This window comes from Boleophthalmus pectinirostris, unplaced genomic scaffold, assembly GCF_026225935.1.
Source record: "Boleophthalmus pectinirostris isolate CB_2022bp ecotype Guang Dong unplaced genomic scaffold, ASM2622593v1 HiC_scaffold_17, whole genome shotgun sequence".
Taxonomy (NCBI): domain Eukaryota; kingdom Metazoa; phylum Chordata; class Actinopteri; order Gobiiformes; family Gobiidae; genus Boleophthalmus; species Boleophthalmus pectinirostris.
In genome coordinates, this window is record NW_026571115.1 from 32,145,732 (window position 1) to 32,167,958 (window position 22,227).

The window sequence follows — 22,227 nt, forward strand, 5'->3', positions numbered from 1 at the left end:
TATCCCGGTTATGTCAGTATTTAGGTTACTGCGTTTACATGCGCGCTGAGAAACCGGGACACTCATATCCGCGTGTACATGAACAAATGTAGTATCCCGGTTTCTTGACATAATCTTACAAATGCGCAAGCGCAAAAATTAACTTAATTTAAGTTAATAAACCAGGAAAAATAGGAAGCTCGGGAGGTTCTAACCAGCGGTACGGAGCTGTGAGATGTCCCACAATCCACTGCACAGATCAAACCCAACGTGTAGATTTTTTTCTGAAAATATTCTGCATAAATAAACTAAGCTTTATAACATATAAACCATATGTTTACGTTTTACTGAAAAGAAACTTAAGACCACATGGCTCATTTGCATAAACTGTTAGTGCCGATATAAACAGATCGCTCCTTGTGCCACTGACGCAGTTCACCTTCTGTCTGACTAAAGGACATGATACACACGATTATGTGTGTTTTTTCTGTGACAGAGGATGTGCTGATGATGATAAGTCTGTGCGTATATCGTAGGAGATGTTTCATGCTTAACTTTTCAGCGATCATACGAGTGCAGATTCTTGTGCAGGTTTAGTGCAGCTCTTTATTTAACAGTCATTTCACTCATGTATGATCACTTTATTTATGTTGCTTCTGTTGTGGTGAAAAGACTGAAAAGTGTTTGTCTTTTGGATGCATACATACTCAACTTTATGTTGCAGTAACTGGGATACTGCATTTACATGCCGCAGTATCCCGGTTACTGTTGAAAAATACCAGCTGCAGCATCCCAGTTTCCAATAACTGGGATACTGAAACCGTATATATACACCATAACGAAACCAGGATACTCAAAAAACCCGATCATAACCGGGATACTGATGTGCATGTATACACACTCTATGAGTATTTTTCGAGTATATAAGAGTTGTAGAAATGCAAATTTTTATTTTTTTAATGTGTTGACAAGACAGAGTGAATCATTACAGTCAAAATAAAACAAATTCAGATTTAAAAGTGTTTCTCCAGTCTTCTCAAGTCACAGGCCTCAAGTCCAAGTCAAGTCCCAAGTTACTGACCTTCAAGTCCAAGTCGAGTCTCAAGTAGTCCAGTGAGATTCATTTGGTCTTCTGATATTTTATGTTATTAGGTTCTTTTTTCAGACCAAGAGTTTTGTTTTCATACCTGACAGTTTCGACTGGTCACTTGCGTCTTCCTCAGAGTCACGTGATGTTGCTGTGACGTGTCACTCAGCTGATTTAAACAGGTTTTGGCGCCGTCTTCCTACCGGTGGAGGCAGGACGACAGCGCCATCTACAGTCCCACCTCCTCAGGACACTATCCCAGGTGTGTGAGAGTAAAAAAGCCCCCTCATCCCGGTTTACAGTCCTGTGGGCACGTTTCCGTATTTCGATTGCCTCTTTAATCCAGCGGCGATGTTTGTTTCCCTCTGTCCCAATGATGTTTGCTCCGTCCCGGTCCAGAACGTGGTTTTCTCTTTTACAATGGTCAGAAACGGCCGATTTGAGTTGTTCCCGTTCTGCTTTGTGTTTTGTTGCTGAGGGAGAGCGCTAGTGAGCAGTCGAAACTGTCAGATATGAAACAAAACGCTTGGTCTGAAAAAAGAACCTAATAACATCAAGTCTCAAGTTCTAAAAACAGGGACTCAAGTCTGACTCGAGTCCAAGTCAAGTCCAAGTTGATCCTGTACAATCCTCTATCCACAAGCCGACGTCACCCATGCTCCCACATGACGATTCTCCATAAATATACAAAAACATGATACAAAACAATACACTACAACTTCACAAACCTGATGATATGTAAAGTGGTTTCAATTTCACTTTCAAAAGGGAGTGGGGGCTTAGAATTTATACATATTAAACATAACAATATGTTTTCGAATACAGCATTTTCAAAACAATAAAACATAACATGGTGATGTAAATCATTGTTTCCCAAAGACTTCGTCACAAGAGAGTTTTTTTGGCGGGTCGCCTTGTCAAGATCTGCATGTAGGTCTGCAGTATACAGTTCTGACTCATGAGAGATCGAGTGAGTCAGCGAATCCTCTCTGCCTGCCCTGGATGAGTGTTCCTGCAGCTAAAGTTGAGAAATACTTGCTTGGTTGTCCAAAAAGAAGGTGATAAATCAGCAAACGTCAGTGCACTTCAGGAAACTTATGGATATTTTTCATTAGTGGTTCAAGTATTGTTTTTCATAACTTAAAACTTGAGTAATACTAATTGTTCAGAGGCAAGATCACTCAGTCAGCAATAAAATATCCTCATTAATGTTCAATAGACGCATCAAGAATCTCGGATTTCCGGTCACTGCACAGTTCATACTGGGAAGGATTTTCCGAAAAAGTGAGCATCAAATCGCCGTGTTTGTTTTCCCAGTGGGATGCGTCTATTGACAAAGCCGATCTTTTCTAATCTTTTGAACCATATCACTTCTGTTTCTGGTTCTGATATTTTAGTTTTGGGATTCGGACATCGTAATTGTGCGGTTGTTGGATCCTAACAGTGGAAAACGGCTCGAGAAATTTGTTTGCGAACTCCATAAATGCAAAAGGGAATCAGATGTGTGTGACTGCAAACCTTTGTTCAAACTGTTTCTCTTCCCAACGGAATTGAAAAATAGTGAAAGGTGAAGGCGATGGGCAGGATTGATCCACGGGAAGAACGAAAAAGGTCATCTTTGACTGCCTAAATCATCCCGAGTTTGCAGCGAACATTTTGTATGTGGAGCGACAACAAAGTGGGATCCCGTTTGTTAAGCGGAAAATCCTTCCCAGTGTGGAAGTCCGAGATTCTTGATGCGTCTGTAATTGTCAAATCCACATTTATTTTGTGATTTACAAATAATATACTGACTTGTGTCTCGAAGGTTTGTGGCTTTTAAAATATGGGTCCCCAGAAAAAAAAGTTTGGGAAACACTGATCTAAATAAGAAGGTAAAGGTAAATCAATCGACTGTTGACTCTATAAACTTAATTTCATTGCCAGTTCTTCTCCTAATATTTTGTGCGTGTTGGCGTTTGTTGGCGTTGGTGCAACATTATCGTTTACAAAGGTAAACAAGGTGCAATGGTAATAATAATAACTTTTGTGGTGCAGGGAAGGCCACCTGCTCGCATCAGTCTTCTTCTCTCTGTGGAGACAAGCAGATGGTGCCAACAAGCTGTGTAACAAGTCAGATCAGGGGAGAGGCATGAACATATAATGCCATACTGTGGGATACTACTGTGCACCTTTTAAAGAGCTCATATTATGCATTCTTTTAGAAAGTGTGACAAAGCCTCCACACTTACTCCCAAATCCGTGTATCATTCGTTCATTCGTTTTTCAATATAAAATCAAAAATATGAAAATGAAAAAACAACAGTTTTCTTCATTCATCATTTTCTTCAAGAAAAAATGGATACTGATTCGTTTTTTTTCAGTTTTCGATTTTGTGTTTAAATGAAGAATGGAAAAAACAAATAACAGCTGTTTCCCGTTTACATGACTTCTGTGACTGTGATGCCGAACTTTTGCACTGCATACGGACTGAACCAGGACTGATCAAGGTCCAGGACAAGACCAGGACCAGAGTGGGACTGAGACCCGGACCAGAGCAGACTCCAAGCTTTGGCTGCGAGCCTCAGCTTCGAGCTCCGGCCCTGTCGTGGGCTCCGAGCCTCCGGTCTGGTCCCGGCCCGGTCCTGGCCTGGTCTCAGTTTCAGTCCCGGTCTCAGTCTCAGTCTGGTCTCAGTCTGGTCCTGGCCTGATCCCGGCCTGGTCTCGGTCTCAGTCCCACTCTGGTCCCAGTCTGGTCTCAGTCTCGGTCTCAGTCCCGGTCTGGATCAGTGCTGGTTCAGTCCGTATATGGTGCAAAAGTTCGGCATCACAGTCACAGAAGTTACGTAAACGTCCGTTATCCGTTTTTTCCATTCTTCATTTAAACACAAAATCGGAAATTGAAAAAAACACATCATTATCTGTTTTTTCATTTTGATTTTGGAGACGAATAACAAAGAAAACTGTTCGTTTTTTCGTTTTCTTATTTTTGGTTTTATATTGAAAAACGAATGAATGAATGATACACGGATTCTCTCAAACTGCCTTTAATAAATGACAATGTTTTGATCAGTGGATTTTCGTCAGGTTATGGTTCTCTCTGTGTTCCACTCTCATATATCCCCCCTGCCGACTGATCGTTTGGCCAATCCAAAAGTGAGTCACTGGAGACGTCCACAAAACACAACATAGAACAAAATATACATTGTACATCATATAACAAAAGCCATTAAACCAAGTCCATCAATCATATGTCATCATCAGGCAAGTAAATCACATTAAAGAAGGTTATAAAAAGTGTTTAATTTCATTTTCCTGATTCAGGCCACAAGGGACGAGTGTTTTAAAGAAATAAATATAAAAACTTTCTTTGTAGGAGCAGCCTGTTAATATCACCTCCTCTTTATTTTGAGCTCCTCCTACTCTGCTCCAAAATATTTAAGGGAGGAGATGGTTGCTGTGCTACTTTAAAAGCTACAGGGTTTCTTAGGCTACGTTTAGACTGCAGCCTGAAGTGACAAAAATCCGATTTTTTTGGCCCCTATGTGACCTGTATCTGATCTTTTAATGACAGTCTGAACGACACAGATTCGATTTTTTCAAATGTGACCCAGGACACTTGGATATGTGCTCCTGAAACTGATACATATCTGATCTTTTGACATGCGACTTCAGTCTGAACGACCAAAGTGCATTCATCCACCTACACGTTATCAACCAGCCACAAACGTCACTATTCTGCGCTGAAGTAGGCGAAAATTGTTAATGAACTCCGTGTCACTGAAGCGAAGCACATCACCACTCACCACTCTTGGCTCCGTCTCCACATCCACACGTTCCTTTCAACGGACGTCACTGTCCCACAAAACGCCACGGCCAAAAACCTCGTCCTTCTCCTTCTCAATCTGCTCCTTAAAACAAGTAAGTTGTTCATGTTCTGGCTCTGGTACGAGAGGAACTTTAAAATCTCCAGGTGCTCGATGCTCGCCTCCATGTTTGGACAACTTCCGTAAACACAGAGACGCTCACTGCGGTTGACATCTCCAGTGCACATGCGGGACACTTTCGGGCCGTTTAAAGTTCACACTGGAGTCACACACAAGTCGCATTGAATTGGAAATGTGAACGACCTCGCAAAAACATCGGATTTCACAAAAAAATCTGAATTGAGCGTTAAGCCCTGCAGTCTGAACGTAGCCTAAGAACTCCATTTCTAATATTGCTCCTATGTCTGGATATTCGAGTCTTTCGTGCTCTAGATGTTTTTTATACAGAACCAAGTCCACGGGGCATTTTAAAAAGTTAAATGATGTTAATTCAATTTTAAACATGCTTTGGATCACCTTGATATTTCACATTTTCCAACTTTAAATAATGTCTGCGTTTAGAAACTGCCCCTTATGAACTTTACCTTTGTTTCCAATGAGGTATTTCTGCGCTCGGCGATGAGAATTAACATTTAGAAAGTGAACAGTTGAAGTCTGTGCTAATAGAGCCATTGTGAACACAGTTTGACCACAGAATGAGTCCGGTGAAGGTTTATGAGCTTAAAAATTGCCCAGGGAAAGTCAGGAGTTTTATCTATGATGAAACTGAATGGCCCAAAATGAGAATAAAGCATTTTTGAGGCTCAGAGAATTTGACTTTGGGTTAATGCTTGAATGAAACAAGCATGAATGAAACAAAACACAATTCCAGCACGACAATATAACATGATTAAAAGGTCAAGAAAAGTCAATTTTTGCATAATACGTGTCCTTAAATGAAACATATCACATATTTTACACCCACAAATACAGATACAGCGATAAATTCCGAGACTGAAACCGTTTCCAGTTTGTTCCAGTTTAAATCCGACAAAATAAACAACTTCGGACGGCACAATTTACATATATTAAAGTCTCGCTGGGTTCGCCGTCGGTGCTCGCGGTCACTTGTGAATGGTGACGGTGACTGGCAGCATGTTCTGCAGCAGCTCCCCGGACGACTGCTGCGAACTGTCCGGGGCCAGCCTCAAACTCATGCTCCCGTCGCCTGCCATGGGAGCCACGCGGAACCCCCGGTACGTCGAGCGCACCGCCACCAGGAAGTGCCTCTTGAACGTGTCGCTCAGCGCGATGTAGATGAACGGGTTGATGCAGCTGTTGGCGTAGCCCAGGCTGATGGCGATGTTGTAGGCGTACATGAAGGCGAACGTGGGCCGCTGCACCCCGAGGTGGACCAGCTGGAGGATGTAGTGCGGCGCCCAGCAGATGAAAAACGCCACGCATATCGCCACGGCCATGCGCGTCACCTTGCGAGTCCGGATTCGCAGGTTGCGTTGGGGCAGCGGCGCCACCGTCACCGACATGTTCTGCAGGATCTTGAAGAAAACGCCGCAGATGACGACCAGCGGCAGAGCGAAAGCGAGTATGAACTGGTAGAGCGTGAACCAGTACGTGTCGGTGGCGGGGTTGGGGAGCAGCAACGCGCATCCGACCGTGCCATCTTTCAACGGCATGAGTCCGGTGTACATCCAAACCGGAGTTATCGACACGAGCGAAAACACCCAGACGAGCGCCACAGCGGCTCCGGCCATGAACGGCGTGCGGATGTGCTTGAAGCGGATGGGGTGGACGGTCGCCAGGTAGCGGTCCAGCGTCATGACGGTGAGGATGTAGGTGCTGACGATCTGGCTGTTGGAGTCGAGGGCGGTGATGACGGTGCACATGGTGGAGCCGAAGCACCAGGAGCCCCGGCCGACCAGCTGGTGGATGAGGAAGGGCATGCCGAGGAGGAAGAGGAGGTCGGCCATGGACAGGCTGAAGATGAAGATGTCCGGGCCCGTCTGCTGGGAGCACAGCTTGGTCTTCTTGACGATGGTGTAGATGACGATGGTGTTGCCCAGCAGGCCCAGCAGGCAGATGACGCCGAAGATACTGGGCATGAGCACGGTGGTGTAGTGCTCGAAGTCTGCACAAGGACAAAAAAAGCATAGTGAGTCAAACATTTCTAGATTTAAACAGCGTGTACATATTTTTTTTTATTTTCACAGTACAAATATATCGCATACAGTACATAGGATTTGTCAAAAGTATCGAAAATCAGGTAATAATTGAGGCTAAAGTGGACGCTGTTGAAATTCGGTGTTAAGAAAATAATTCCGATTAACAAATATATCACGATAATGATTAAAGTTGCTTTGACAGTTTAAAAATGTTATAGATAAGAAATTATCATTTTAAAAATGTTTATATTATGAACAGGTTTGATATTTAAACAGCTCTTACAGTATTGTACTTTATGTTATTAGGTTATTTTTTCAGACCAAGAGTTTGTTTTCATATCTGACAGTTTCAACAATTATATAAAATGTTCCACAAATGATTATTGCTACACTTTTATCGCAATACACAATAATATTTTTTAGTAACCCACCTCTAGATTAAAGCTAGTATCATATACAGCATTGTTTCCCAAAGATTGGGTCACGACCCACAGGTGGGTTGCAAGAGATGTTTTTTTGGGCTGCCTTGTCACGATCTGCATTTAGGTCTCTAATACACAGTTCTACTGACTATTTTGTTCCAATATTACTGGTTCAATTGAATGCTGAAAAGAAAAAGAAATGGGCTTCATTTAATGTCCAAACAGGCGACTAATGGATCCTTTCATTGCTGCTTCAATTGCCATTTTTCATTGTTTAAAATTATAAAATATCTTCATTAATGTTCAATAACAGGCAGGTGGATCGGTGCAGCGTCTGCAATGACACAGTCACTGTATCAGACTGTTGTGGTGAAGAGGGAGCTGAGCCGAAAGGCAAAGCTCTTGATTTACCGTCAATCTACATTCCTGCCCTCACCTATGGTCATGAACTCTGGGTAATGACCGAAGGACAAAATCACGGATACAAGCACCCGAAATGAGTTTCCTCCGCAGGGTGGCTGGGCACAGATAGGGTGAGTGGCTCAGTCACACGGGAGAAGCTCGGAGTAGAGCCGCTGCTCCTTCACATCGAGAGGAGCCAGTTGAGGTGACTCGGGCATCTGTTCCGGATGCCTCCTGGGCGTCTCCCTGAGGAGGTGTTCCAGGCATGTCCCACCGGGAGGAGGCCCCAGGGAAGACCCAGGACACGCTGGAGGGACTATGTCTCTGGGCTGGCCTGGGAACGTCTTGGGGTCCCCCTGGAGGAGCTGGAGGACGTGTGTGTGGAAAGAGAAGTCTGAGAGTCCCTGCTTAGACTGCTGCCTCCGTGACCCAGCCCCGGATAAAGCGGAAGAAAATGGATTGATGTTCAATAAAGGTTAAATCCACCTTTATTTTGTGATTTACGAATAATGTCTATTGACTTGGCTCACAAAGGTTTGTGACTTTTAAAATATGGGCACTGGTATAAAGGGATGTCAGGATATCAAATGTTTGAGTTATGATTACTGTGGTGGATGATTTTACAATTATTTATGATTATTAACAAAAAAAACTGACATCATTGTTTTCTCTGGCCCCAGAGGCTTGACGAGGCCGTGCTGATACTTGAATGAAGGTTACATCACTGGGGGTTTATTACGAGTGATGTAGCCTAATTTTGCATTGTTTGTGTTTATAATACAAAATTAGGAATGACTCAACCCACACACACAGGAAACATTCAGACGAGAGAAATGAACCTTCTTTTCCTGAATCACTTTAGAATGATGAAGTCTCTCACTCTCGCTTCTGAAAATTGTGGAAGGTGCTTATAAACTTCTCGTGGTGAATAATTAGGACGCTCTGAATACATAAGGTAAGTGAGGAATGACTTTGGAGCACTGCAAACTCTTTTAAATGAGCTTGTTTTGAAGACAGTAAAAATCTGGGAGCTACAGTTCATTTAACTTTATTTCTTGCTGGTGGCGGCTATAAATCTTTTTACTGCCGCTGTATATTGCAAAAAAATAAAAGGCTTTAAATTTAACTGTCAAAAAGTGCGTGTAACTTTTCTGGTGGAGGCTATTGCTTTGCCTGGAATGTTCCATAGTGTGACATTAAACATCTCATCTAAGTTCTTCAGTTGCAGATGTTTTACTGTTTAATAGGACACTGGGCTTGCCTCTACATAGACCTGATCTGTAACTTGACCTGCTTTTCCCAGTGAAGATAAATCTGTTCATATGGTGGAAGAAATGAGGTAAAAACAAGAACATCTCTGTACAGAAATGTCACACAGAGCAGCTTTAACACAATGCCTGAACTCTTTAATGAGGTTAGTCTTCACGGGCGTAGGTTTGCATGGGGACGGTGGGGACTCGTGTTCTAACTTTTTTTTACAACCTCTATACCCTGTATAATATTTTGATGAACTTTTGCTATTAATGAAAGGAACTGACCTTCAGTTGGTCATATTTTTGAAAAAAGTCCCCCCGGACTCAAAATGAAGTTTTTGTAATGCCGATCAACAACCAGAATAAAACATCTGGGCCCGGTAAAGCAGAAGTAAACATCAAGGCCAAAAATTCAAGTTAATGCATCTGATATAAAAATGTATTCAACAGATACATATGTACTCTAGTTTATGATTCTGATTCTTTATGGTTCTAAAGTTCCATACGTTTTAAACAGACCATGTATGAAACATGGAACAAAAATTATTTCCCAAATTTCAAAGACCTGCAAATCATGTAAATAAATGGATGTATTTCATCATATCTTGTGTTATTCCATCTTTGAACTGTTGATGAAGGTACATGATTTATTTTTTTTTTAAGTATTTAAAATGGTAGCCCAAAATGTGAAAACAGGAAAATCCCGTCATGTAATCTTTTTTATTTTTATTATTTATTTATTATTTATTTCAATAAAGTAACTGTAATCCAATTACTACTCACTGAAACAGTAACTGTAACTGAATACAGTTACTCATAATTTGTACTCTGATTACATAACTCCAGTACATGTAATCTGTTACTCCTCGACACTGGATAAAGAATCATCTTAGAAGGACAATGAACACAAACTGAAAAATTAAACCAACTCTCACTTATTTTTGGACCTGCCCAGACTCTGTGTTTTTGGAAAGAATTTATAAAACATATGATCTGATAACGTCCCCACCAAGTCCCCACGAGTCTTTATCTTTATCCTTTTTTCATCCTTCAACATTTTCTTTCCCAGACTGCACATAATTTATTCCTGAACTGTGACTTAAATGAATGTCATTAACCTCCAGATTTCCATAATGTGCGTAGGTTACGAAGGTTGTTGGAAAAAGTTTTCATTTAACACAATGCATTGGCGTGTATTATTCTGTGTAATTACATGGTCCATTTGGAAGTATTAAAGTCATGACTTGGTGACCTGTGTGAGTGAATGTATTAGTCAGCGCTCCTGTTCTGCTGATAAAATGAGAAGCCTCCAAAGAGACTCCTGCTGCTGCAACTTTTGGGGCAGGAAGTGTAATATTTGACTTTTTTAACAACATTGTGACATTTTAAAGAAACTGTATGTAGCCTGTGTTGGGGAGTAACAGATTACATGTACCGGAGTTACGTAATCAGAGTACAAATTATGAGTAACAAATGTATTCAGTTACAGTTACTGTTTCAGTGAGTGGTAATTGGATTACAGTTACTTTGTTGGAATAAATGGATTACACGGCGGTATTTACCTGTTTTTACATTTTGGACTATATCCTTTTTTTCTTTTTTCTTTTTTTTTCTCAATAATTCCACTCATTGCCGGACACTAAACCAGGTCTAAACCAGGACTAAACCAGGTCTAAACCAGGACTAAACCAGGACTAAACCAGGACTAAACCAGGACTAAACCAGGACTAAAACCAGGACTACAACTAGGACCAAACCAGGACTAAACCAGGACTAAAACTAGGTCTAAACCAGGTCTAAACCAGGTCTAAACTAGGACTAAACCAGGTCTAAACAAGGTCTAAACTAGGACTAAACCAGGACTAAACCAGGTCTAAACCAGGACTAAACCAGGTCTAAACCAGGACTAAACCAGGTCTAAACCAGGACTAAACCAAGGACTAAACCAGGACTAAACCAGGACTAAACCAGGACTAAAACCAGGACTACAACTAGGACCAAACCAGGACTAAACCAGGACTAAAACTAGGTCTAAACCAGGTCTAAACCAGGTCTAAACTAGGACTAAACCAGGACTAAACCCAGGACTAAACCCTGGACTAAACCCTGGACTAAAACTAGGACTAAACCAGGACTAAACCAGGACTACAATTAGGACCAAACCAGGTCTAAACCCGGACTAAACCAGGACTAAAACCAGGTCTAAACCAGATCTAAACCAGGACTAAACCAAGATTAAACCAGGTCTAAACCAGGTCTAAACCCGGACTAAACCAGGACTAAAACCAGGTCTAAACCAGATCTAAACCAGGACTAAACCAAGATTAAACCAGGTCTAAACCAGGTCTAAACTAGGACTAAACCAGGACTAAAACCAGGGCTAAAACCAGGACTAAACCTGGTCTAAACGCAGGTCCCAACTGGGTCTAAACCAGGTCTAAACCAGGTCTAAACTAGGACTAAACCAGGTCTAAACCAGGACTAAAACAGGTCTAAACTATGTCTCAAACAGGAATTAACAGGACTAAACCATGCTCTTCTTCTATCAATAATATTTTAAATACGGTTAAGTAAAGTCTGGGCTTTTTATTGTCTTTTGGCAGATAAAACTTCTCTTCTTCATCTTGTGTTATGATTTCCTCGTCTTTGCTTCTCTACAGCAAATCAAGTAATCTAAAGTATTCAGATTACATTACTCACTTTAAGTAATTTAATGGATTATGTTACAAACTACATTTTGGAGTATGTAATCTGTAATCTGTAGGTGAATACATTTTAAAAGTCACCTTCCCGACACCGATGGGAAATGCCACATTGATCTCTTCAGGTACAGAGAGCAGAGTATCATGGTCACTACAGTTTGACAGGACCAATAATCCTGGAGAATCCACATTTAAAGGAAGGAGTTTGTACAATATATTAAGCCTAAATGCAAAAACACACACACACACTAACAACAGAAACATGTGATGTCTGTGTGCTTCATGAAGTCTTACATTTCACTCATAAACTGGGAGGAAACAGTCATTTACTTTCCCGAACTTGCATTATAATATGAAGAAAATATGAGGAGCTGTGGCTGAATTAGAATAGGGACACACACACACACACACACACACACAGAGGGAGATTCACCTTTTAGTCAAATTGTGACACACTGAGACCCCGTGGCCGTGACTCAGAGCTTTCACCAAAACAAGAGAGCGGTGACGCCTCCACAGCGCCACACGCTCCTACTGCCACACGACGGGCCGTCGTCCATTCAAATGCAACGCCTTATCATCGAGATCAACCAAAGTAGAGATCGGGATCTATCGACCTTTTGAGTTTTAGCACAGCCCAACCTGCCCAGGCATCTTTTAAATGTACTGGCTGCAGGTGCTGGGGTTTAGGTAGTGTCCGTTCAGATAACAGAGAGGCATTTTAGGTTTAAACCAACTGGATTTCAGCATTGAACCTGGCAACACGAACGAGAGACTCAAGTGAGGCTCATTCTGCTTTCTGATTTCTTAGAACAAAACATAAAATTATAACAAATAGCTTGGCCGTCATGTCTTATGTTTATGCAGTTAATAAGAAATCAGTGGTTTTATATAGCGCCTTTCAAGACCTTTCAAGCACTTTACAGCATTATTCATTTACTCCACACTTGGAGGAGGTAAGATACTGTTGCAGCCACAGCTGCCCTGGAGTAGCCTGATTCATCAGCTGGTTTCACTTCGTGGAAACTGTCTGACCTCTCAGTATTAGGGTTCGTTCACTTGACGGTAGGTGGGTACTTTTTTTATTTAACCAATCGCTGCTATTTGGTCGTAATGTATGTGATGCCCCAAATCCCCTAGGAAGAAGGGCAATAATGTCTTTCCCCTTGATAAAATTCACCAAACATTCTCTTTGTTCCAACTTTAATTCCTCGATCTCAGGAATTGTCGCCAACACAGAATGTCAGTCTTCGTCTACATCCATCTCGACGCTTTGTTTACTGTTGTGCTGTTCCACAAAAGGGACCCAGACAGACGCTTGAGTTTGACGTCATGGCTTCACAGCTCTTCGCTGATTGGCCAGGGTTCATGCAAACCGTCTAGTGTATTCTGATTCCTGACCTAGTCACTGGAGAGAAATAAAATTGAGCAGAGACTCTAGGTGGTGCTAGCCTGGTAAGCTCTGGGGCAGCGTAACAGAATAAATCTGCATTAGAATTGTTACATATGTGGACACTGAGAAGCCAAGTAAAAAAAAAATCTAAAATCTAAAATATGTAAAAATGTAAAATCTAAATATTACATAAAGTTCCTGTCCAGAACACTTTTGTAATAGGCTGCTATAACACTGCAATATCCTTCTGGTTAAGGGGAAGCTGCAGAACATTAAATCACCACACATTTACTAACACTGCGTTACAAAAGTACAAATGAACAACACAGATGAGTGAAATACACAACACAAACCTGATGGGATGCTTCTGTTTGGGTTTTATACACAGCGTCACTCTTTCCCTATTTTCCCAATCTAGGCCTTTTAAATATTTAAAACGACTTTGTCTACTAAGAACAACACTGATCAGTGTGATTCTCAACCAATCACAGTCTCCGATCTTTGTCTCTTTGCCAATCAGCTCATCACCGACTACAACGACAGCGTGAAAGAGGAGTGAGGCTTTTAAGGGTCTTACTCTCCTGAGATATAAAACCGGTCTGTGGCGCAGAAACGGTTCGGGACCACTGGTTTAGAGTTCACCTGGCGCCCCCTGGAGGCTGCTGTGATTCTGCAGGACACAGAAAACACAGAGGAGGGACACTTTTGTTCTTAGGGCTGCTATTCTCCTCAAATTGCACTGACACTGATCAGAGGCAGAATCATCAAGCCTCCGAAGTTTCTCCAGATCAGGGAAGAAATTCTGTTGCCTGCAAATCCAGAAAAAGATCTCTGTGTATTTTTTCTACAGAAGTACATCAGTCTGATCACTAAGTCTTTCATCGCGTCTTGAGCCAGAACCAAACACGACCGTCGAGTCATATTTGTTTATTTCAGTGACGCAGGTAAAACGAAGAAGCTCGTTGGTCCCCGTCATGTTGAAGAGTTCAGTACCTCAGTTTAGTGCTCCTCGTGTTTTTCAGTCCTCGTCTGTCTTTTCCTTTCTTTTTTTCCTCGCAAGATCCCAGATTTTTATTGATACGAACTGACCACGCTTGTCCCTGATTGGCCGATCCACACGAACTGAACCAAACGGAGCCTCATCTGAACCTCAGGCAAGAGTTTCTATTTTTTCTTTTGACAAACCGTTAATTTCCCTCTCTACACGACATCTCCACCAGCCTTTGTCTCCAACGGAAATTAAACTCTGCAAAGTTTCTGAGCTGTGGTGCACTCTTTAAACATGTGTGGGAGTAAAATGTAAAAGTTTTTCCAGCAGCAAAAACTTTAAAATCTAACATTAACATTAAGTTAAACTGAGCGTCCACTGTCCGTTGGAATACATTATAAAAACACGAACAGCTGAAACTGGCGAGTAATTTTTGCCACCCACCTGAGCCTCCTGAGCATAACAAAAATATTATATAAGGCTAAGCTATAAAAAACATTGCTTAAGTCGTCCGAAGATTTATCCAGTTTGGTATTTCCATCGTCAAATATGTTGTTTTATAGTTGTGAAGACTAAAACGAAGTAAGTCTTTAACTCATTACCCCAAATGAGCTTGCATTTTAATGAGTTCTTTTTAAATAACCATTGTAAAGTTTCCAGTACAGTTCAGAGTTTTGGTTGTTTTATGGGATCTGAATCTTTTGGATCTTTTGGATTTCAAAGAGCTGTTCAATCGATATTAAAATACGATGCCGGGGCGTTGTTCAGGAGCCTGAACAAGGGCCAACCACAACAAGTTTGTGCGGGACATGATCCGTGAGGTGTGTGACTTCGCTCCCTACAAGAGGAGGGCCAGAGAACAAGAGGGCACTCAAGTTCATCAAGAAGAGGATCGAAACTCACATTCGCGCCAAGAGAAAGAAGGAGGAGCTGACCAATGTCTTGGCCGCCATGAGAAAAGCTCCTGCCAAGAAAGATTGTTTGAATAAAGTTCTTATATATATATATATATATATATATATATATATATATATATATATATATATATATATATGTTCATGTTAAAGGTGCTATATTATTTTTGAATTAACGTTTCAGCAAAAAAGCACATTTTTCTTGCTTTGTACTGTACGAAGGCAGTATACTATAAAGCCCTTTTTGCTGAAACATTATTTTAAAAATAAAAATAAAAAAAAAAAGAATCAAATTGCTAGCGATCGAACATTTATGTAAATTTGGCAGCTAAACACATTCTGTACAGTACAAGAGACATGGTACGGAGGAGAATGACTGACAATGGTCTACAATCCCTTATCCAATCAGGACGCAGGGGGAGGAACACAACACGCATTTATACACTGTAAAAAAAAATAAATTAAAAAAAAAGCTTGCAAAATTGCACACAAAAAATCCGCGAAACAGCGACTGTACATTTTTAATTTCTTTTATCATAGTGCAGCCACAATCTAACTCAGGGGTGTCAAACTCATTTTGGTCCGGGGGCTGTATCCAACCTACTTTGATCCCAAAGGGGCCGGATCAGAAAACTCATGTCATATAAACCCCAAAAATAACAATAATTTTAAATATTTGTGCAGAGAAACACAAATCTATTACAGAAATCTTTTTTAATTGATGAACTCTTTCTTTTACAAAATATTATAATATTATGAACAACCTGAAACTTTAAGAAAAATACAATTTCAACACAAAGTTTTAACATTAACTTGTATGTAAATAGGAATAAGTAATTTTTGTTGTAAAATCCTGCACTCGGCTCCACTTTTCTCATGTTGGACATTTTTCTGATGAGGGTGTCACGGTCAACAGTCAAAACGATCGTCCTTTAAGAGCGTTTGGAAAGAGACAAGTCTTCATTTGTGCTGCTCTGGTGGGAGGGGCCACGTACAGAGACGCTGGAGACGCTGCTGTGATAAACACCACAGAAAATTACCCATATTTTAATAGAAAATATAATTCAAATATTTTAGTAGAAAATCTGCCGAGGGCCAGATTAAAGGTCTTGGAGGGCCGGATCTGGCCCCCGGGCCGTATGTTTGACACCTGTGATCTAACTACTATTGACTTTTTTTTTTCTTAATCCTTGACATGATTGTATTTATAATCCCCCAGCCCTATTTAGTCAGAGGAACTGAGTCGCCCCATTAAGAGTCTATCTCAAAACACTTAAAAGATCGACTGATTAACTCAACGTCCACTACAAACGACACAAATAAATGGGCCGGGTCTCAGGAGGACGTAACATCGATCAGAAAATCGCGTCATACGGGCCCTTTAAAATAATCATTCAAAAGAGTCGACTCATTCACAAAAGCCTCATCGCTCGTTCCCAGTCGGGTGTTTGTTTGGATGCAGAGTCAGAGTCACACATTGTAATTCTACGCCTCATTTGTGTAATTACATCGGAGTATTTATGAATGCCTCTCGTGTTCGCTCTGCATATGTTAATGTTTGCCCACGGGGACTGTATTATGCAGATGAGACTGGAACGTTCTGACGTGTTTACTGTGAAATGTTGTCCTCTTATCTCCCTCGGTGTGATTGGGCTGAATTTTATTAACAGCATCTTTACAACAGAGCTGCTCTCCTCTGCCCTCTGCTGGTCTCTGGGCGCTATATTTGCAGTGTTAAAGGGGTTGACAGCGGGTTGTGTCACTGTTGTCATGGTGATTTTAAACAAAAATATAAGAAAATGTAACCAAAAAATATCGTGATATCGTATTGTCAAAAGTCTCACAATAATATCGTGGATCATCACAATATATCGAATTGCAAGTCTCTTTGCAAAACAACAGCTTATAAACATCGGGAACTACATTTCCCATGATTCATTTCAGCGCAAACATGAAGAAATATGTTTTTTACTTGAATTCTTGGGATTATGGTGGAAATAATTCACACCAAAGTCTTGTCAAGGTGTTGTAAAAGCAAAAAAAAAGTGTCCTATCTACATTTATATTAGCCTTTTCAAAATATCACAATAAATATCGTACCGAGAGATTTGGATATCGTTACTTTCCTAAAAAAATATATATCTTTTTAATTGGAAAAGGTCCCCTGAATGTTCCACATAATACATTTGAATCAGCTTAAGTTTAAAGGTTAAGTTATAGTGTTTTTTTTCTCATCGCAAACAGATTTGGAGTTGTGTTTGATTTATTCAAAGTTCAACTACGGTGGCCAGCAAGTGCAAAACCCTTTTACATTTCATAATTCATTAACAAGTTTGAAAACGAAATTACATTTAGAATACACATTTGCATCTTGAAAACAAATTCCAAGTTTCATAAAACATATTTGCAAATGAGCAAACCAATTTAACACTTGTACAAACGCCGAGACAAATTTGCATGTGGCAAAAACACAAATACAAACCCCCAAAATAAATTAATAAGAAAGTTGTTAATGGAGAGGGAATGTACGGAAGCCGAGAGGGGTCACAACAAACGCAAACGCCGCAACAAATACGAATGCGACAACACAACAAAAAGCCACAACAAACCAAAAAAAGCTACAACGGAAATGACCGCGGGACTCTATTTTAATGCAAACGACGCAACAAATACAAACGCCACAACACAAACGCAAATGCCGCAACACATTAAAAAGCCACAACACATTAAAAAGCCACAACGGAAGTGACAGCGCGATTCTATTTTCCAACGGACCGATCAAGCGGGAAGTGAAGAAGAAGAACTACAACGTGAAAAGTAAAGGAACGGAGAAGTTGGAAACGTAAGTAAAAGTCATTTATTGTTTAATCATTATTCGTTTCACGTTGTAGTTCTTCTTCTTCACTTGCCGCTTGATCGGTCCGTCGGAAAATAGAGTCCCGCGGTCACTTCCGTTGTGGCTTTTTAATATGTTGCGACATTTGCGTTTGTGTTGTGGCGTTTGTATTTGTTGCGGCGTTTGCATTAAAATAGAGTCCCGCGGTCATTTCCGTTGTGGCTTTTTTTTTGGTGTGTTGTGGCTTTTTGTTGAGTTGTCGCATTTGTATTTGTGGCGGCGTTTGCGTTTGTTGTGACCCCTCTCGGCTTCCGTAGAATGTCCTAAAAAGCAGAAATGACGATCGACCATAGCATTAGTTTTGCTCAGGAGATGTTCACTAACGCGTCGTCGTTGTTCGCCTTTACGTTTTCGTTTTTTTTACCTTGATAGTTGTCGATAAATCCTTCAGAAGAATGTTTATCCTTTGTGGACCTTGTTAGTTTAAGATTTGGTGATGGGGCAGATTTATGAAGCTGCTGGAGAAAACGACACACATTTACACAGATATTTTCCCATAGAAAAGCATTCGACTGGAAGTTACGTTTACCTACATCGCAGCACTTCCTGTGGTTGTAAAAAGGTCTATGTGTTTCGGGGGTTTGTATTTGTGTTTTTGCCACATGTAAATTTGTCTCGCGCTTGTACAAATGTTTCGTGTTTTGTAAATTTTTTTGCTCATTTGCAAATGCGTTTGATGAGACGTACATTTGTTTTCAAGATGTAAATGTGTATTTTAAGACTACGTTTATATGATGACGGTCTGAACAGAAGACGCAAAAGTGGCATCGCGTCTTCACTTTTTATTCCATGTTTGGACGAGCATTTTCAGGAGGAAATCTGCGTGCATACGATGTTGCAAAAGTGCGTGGAATTCGATTGATTATGCATGCCAGGTTTCTGTGTACTGCATGTGACGTAAACTCGTGTGCGACGTGAGCAAATCTGACCAGAGTTTTGCGTCTTGGGCAGTGTAAACGGAAACGCTACGGTGGAGTGTGTTCAACTTTTCCACTCTGGAGGCTGGTTTTTAGATTTTTGCGTTTTTAAGCCCCAAAAACACCATCACCGTCTAAATGAAAGGCACTTCCGATAAAATATTTTGTCGTTTTTACTCATGTAAACAGGCCCTAAATGTAATTTTGTTTTCAAACTTGTTAATGTTTGTTGTGTAAAACTGTTTCGCAACTTGCCGGTCACCGTATTTAACACAGAAACCCTGCATATTTAGGCTGACTCTGCTCCTCCTTGTGATGTCATGTGGTAATACAGGAAGTTCTTAATTGAGTTTTTAAACTCCACACACCTTCATTAGAATCATTTGGATTTTTTCCGCTCTGGAATTGCAAAACTCTACTGAATTAAAAGTAAAAGATAAACTTGAATACAGTTTAGTGGCCAGTTAATAGTTCAGAGTAAAATGTTTTTCACTCATGGTTCAAAGTCAAGAACAGATCATTTAATAATGGAAAATGTGAAGAGCTTTTTGTAAATGCCAAGGTCAGATTAAAAAACAGAATGTGTAAGCCAAATGGAGAATGAAAATATGATCTTTGTAAATCCACCTGGTTCAATTTGGATGCCTGAACTGCAACAATTTTCAGTTTTATATCTAAACTTGGCCTGACTTAAGAAGGAGACATAAGGACACCGGTCGATGAGATACTTGATTGCGTTATTTACACTGTGTAGATTTTTGACATTCAAATGTCTCTTATTCAGAAACTAGAGGGACTATTGAAATAAGTAAAGTATCAGAATGTAGGAAAGAGTTACACTCCAACAGGGTCAAGTTAAACCTGTGATATTCTTTCAAGTTGTTGACAAAAAATTTAAAAACTCATGTCGGTAATGGAGGGAATGAAATATGCAGCACTTTTTGGGCAATAAATACAAACAGTGATAACTCTTGGTTCTCACTTACATATCCTTAACAAACTGGTTTGAATATTTGCTTCATATAGTTTTCTACCATATGGTACAAGATTAGGTTGAAAAACCTCTTACTTTTTGACTAATTAGATTTTTATTAAGAAAGGTCATGGTAACGGAGGGAAAAGTAACGGAGGGAAAATTGTGCAAGCTATTTCTATAAAATATGTCAGTCCTTCCAAGCTAATTTTTATCATTTTAAATACATTTTTTTTTTAAATCATGTACCTTCATCAACAGTTCAAAGATGGAATAACACAAGATATGATGAAATACATCCATTTATTTACATGATTTGCAGGTCTTTGAAATTTGGGAAATAATTTTTGTTCCATGTTTCATACATGGTCTGTTTAAAACATATGGAACTTTAGAACCAAAAATGATACAGAAAAAAGGTAAACAGTTTCATAAACTAGAGTACATATGTATCTGTTGAATACATTTTTATATCAGATGCATTAACTTGAATTTTTGGCCTTGCTGTTTACTTCTGCTTGACTGGGCCCCAAATATATTATTTATCCAATACCTGATCGGACCTGGATCAAGACAACCCTAATAAAATGTGAAGAATGTTAAGTAATGTTAAGAAAAATGTGAAGAATATTAAGAAAATATCTGTTTAATGTCATACTGTGGAACATTCCGGGCAGAGCAATGACGTCTCCATAGAAACAAGCAGGAGAGCATCTGCAGCTCATAACAATAACGTCTTCATGGAGACAAATACAGTAAGCAGCAGAAAGATATTCCACCACTGCGTAAGACAGAGATAATTTTGATGTTTTTATGTTTTTTGTGGGTGTCTGGAGGGTTGCTTGAGTGCGTCGCGTACACTGCAGTCTGCACACGAGACGAGCCCAGCGTTATTTTCTACACTGACATCGGTAGTGAAGGTTTCTCTTGAGGACTGGATGTGTGAGCTCTTCGCATTGGTAACACTGTTAGAATATTCTTGTCAAATCTACTGAGGCGAGACTGAACTTTTCCAAAACATCGCAGTCTGGGCGTGTTGGGACTGCGTCGACAATCGGGTGGATTCAAAAGAGAAGTGACAGAGAAAATGAAAGATTGTCCCAGTACGAAGCACAAGAAGAGGAACTGAAAGTCGATCTGTGGTTGGACGTGAAATTAAATAACTGTAAAGGTGCACTGTGTAACTTTTCTGCTGCTTGTTTCCACGGAGATGCTATTTCCTGTGTTGGCGAAAGTTTATTTTCGACATGAACCTGTTCAAAGTTCAGTTCACAAATTTTAAAATGAACTAGTTTGTTTTTAGTTCGTGCTCAAATGTTTAAAAAAAAAAAAAACACTGGGCCAAAAAGTACTATATAGAACTGTAAATACTGCAAAAAATACGAAAAACTGCCGATACTGTAAGACCTACAAATACCAAAAGTAAAACCAAGAATCGAATCATGATAGAAAATCCCAAAAAAATGTACAATATTAAAAATCAGACCCACAAGTACTAACAGCTCCATCTGGTGGTTATTAGTATAAACTGCAGAAGGACTGAGTAGGGGGAGATCTGTCATTGAAGTCAATTGGAAAAGAGTTGAAACGTGCAAAATAAATGTGAAGAAAAATGTGAAGAAAGAAAGTTAAGAATGTTAAGACAGAATGTTAAGCACTATTAGGAATATTAAGAAATGTTAAGAAGAATTTGAAAAATATTAAGAAATTTTAAGAAAAATTGGAAAAAAGTTAAGAAATATTTAAAAATTTTAAAGAATGTTAAGAAATGTTAAGAAAAATTTGAAGAATGTTAAGAATTGATAAGAAAAATGTGAAGAATGTTTAAAAAACATTAATAAAATTGTGAAAATTTTAAAGAAATGTTCAGAAAATTGTGAAGAACGTTAAGAAATGTTAAGAAAATTGTGAAGAATGTTAAAAAAAAATTTGAAGAATGTTAAGAAAAATCTGAGGAATATTAAATGTTAAGAAAAAATTTGGACCAATATTAAGAAATGTTAAGAAAAATATGAAGAATATTAAGAAATGTTAAGAAAAACATGAACAATGTTAAGAAAAATGTTACGAATATTAAGAAATGTAAAGAAATTTTGAATAATGTTTTGAAAAATGTGAAGAATGTTAAATATTAAGAAAAATGTGAAGACTGTTAAATATTAAGAAAATTTGACAAATATTAAGAAATATGCAAAAACTTTGAAGAATAAAAAAAAAAAACATTAAGAAAATTGTGAAGAATGTTTAAAAAAATTTAAGAATATTAAATGTTCAGAAAAAACATGAACAATGTTAAGAAATGTAAAAAAAAAATGTGAAGAATATTGAGAAATGTT

The 22,227-nt window shown here is 39.6% G+C and overlaps 1 protein-coding gene across 1 annotated transcript in view; it reads right to left on the reverse strand.

Annotated features, from left to right (window-relative positions):
- Positions 1-5,975: 5,975 nt before the first annotated feature.
- The window catches only part of LOC110155068 (melanin-concentrating hormone receptor 1-like), a 54,772-nt gene continuing 38,520 nt past the window's right edge, over positions 5,976-22,227 (reverse strand). The window contains exon 2 of the mRNA XM_055153101.1: positions 5,976-6,997. Coding sequence (XP_055009076.1) covers positions 5,976-6,997 — 1,022 coding nt within the window. The remainder of the gene's footprint in view (positions 6,998-22,227) is intronic.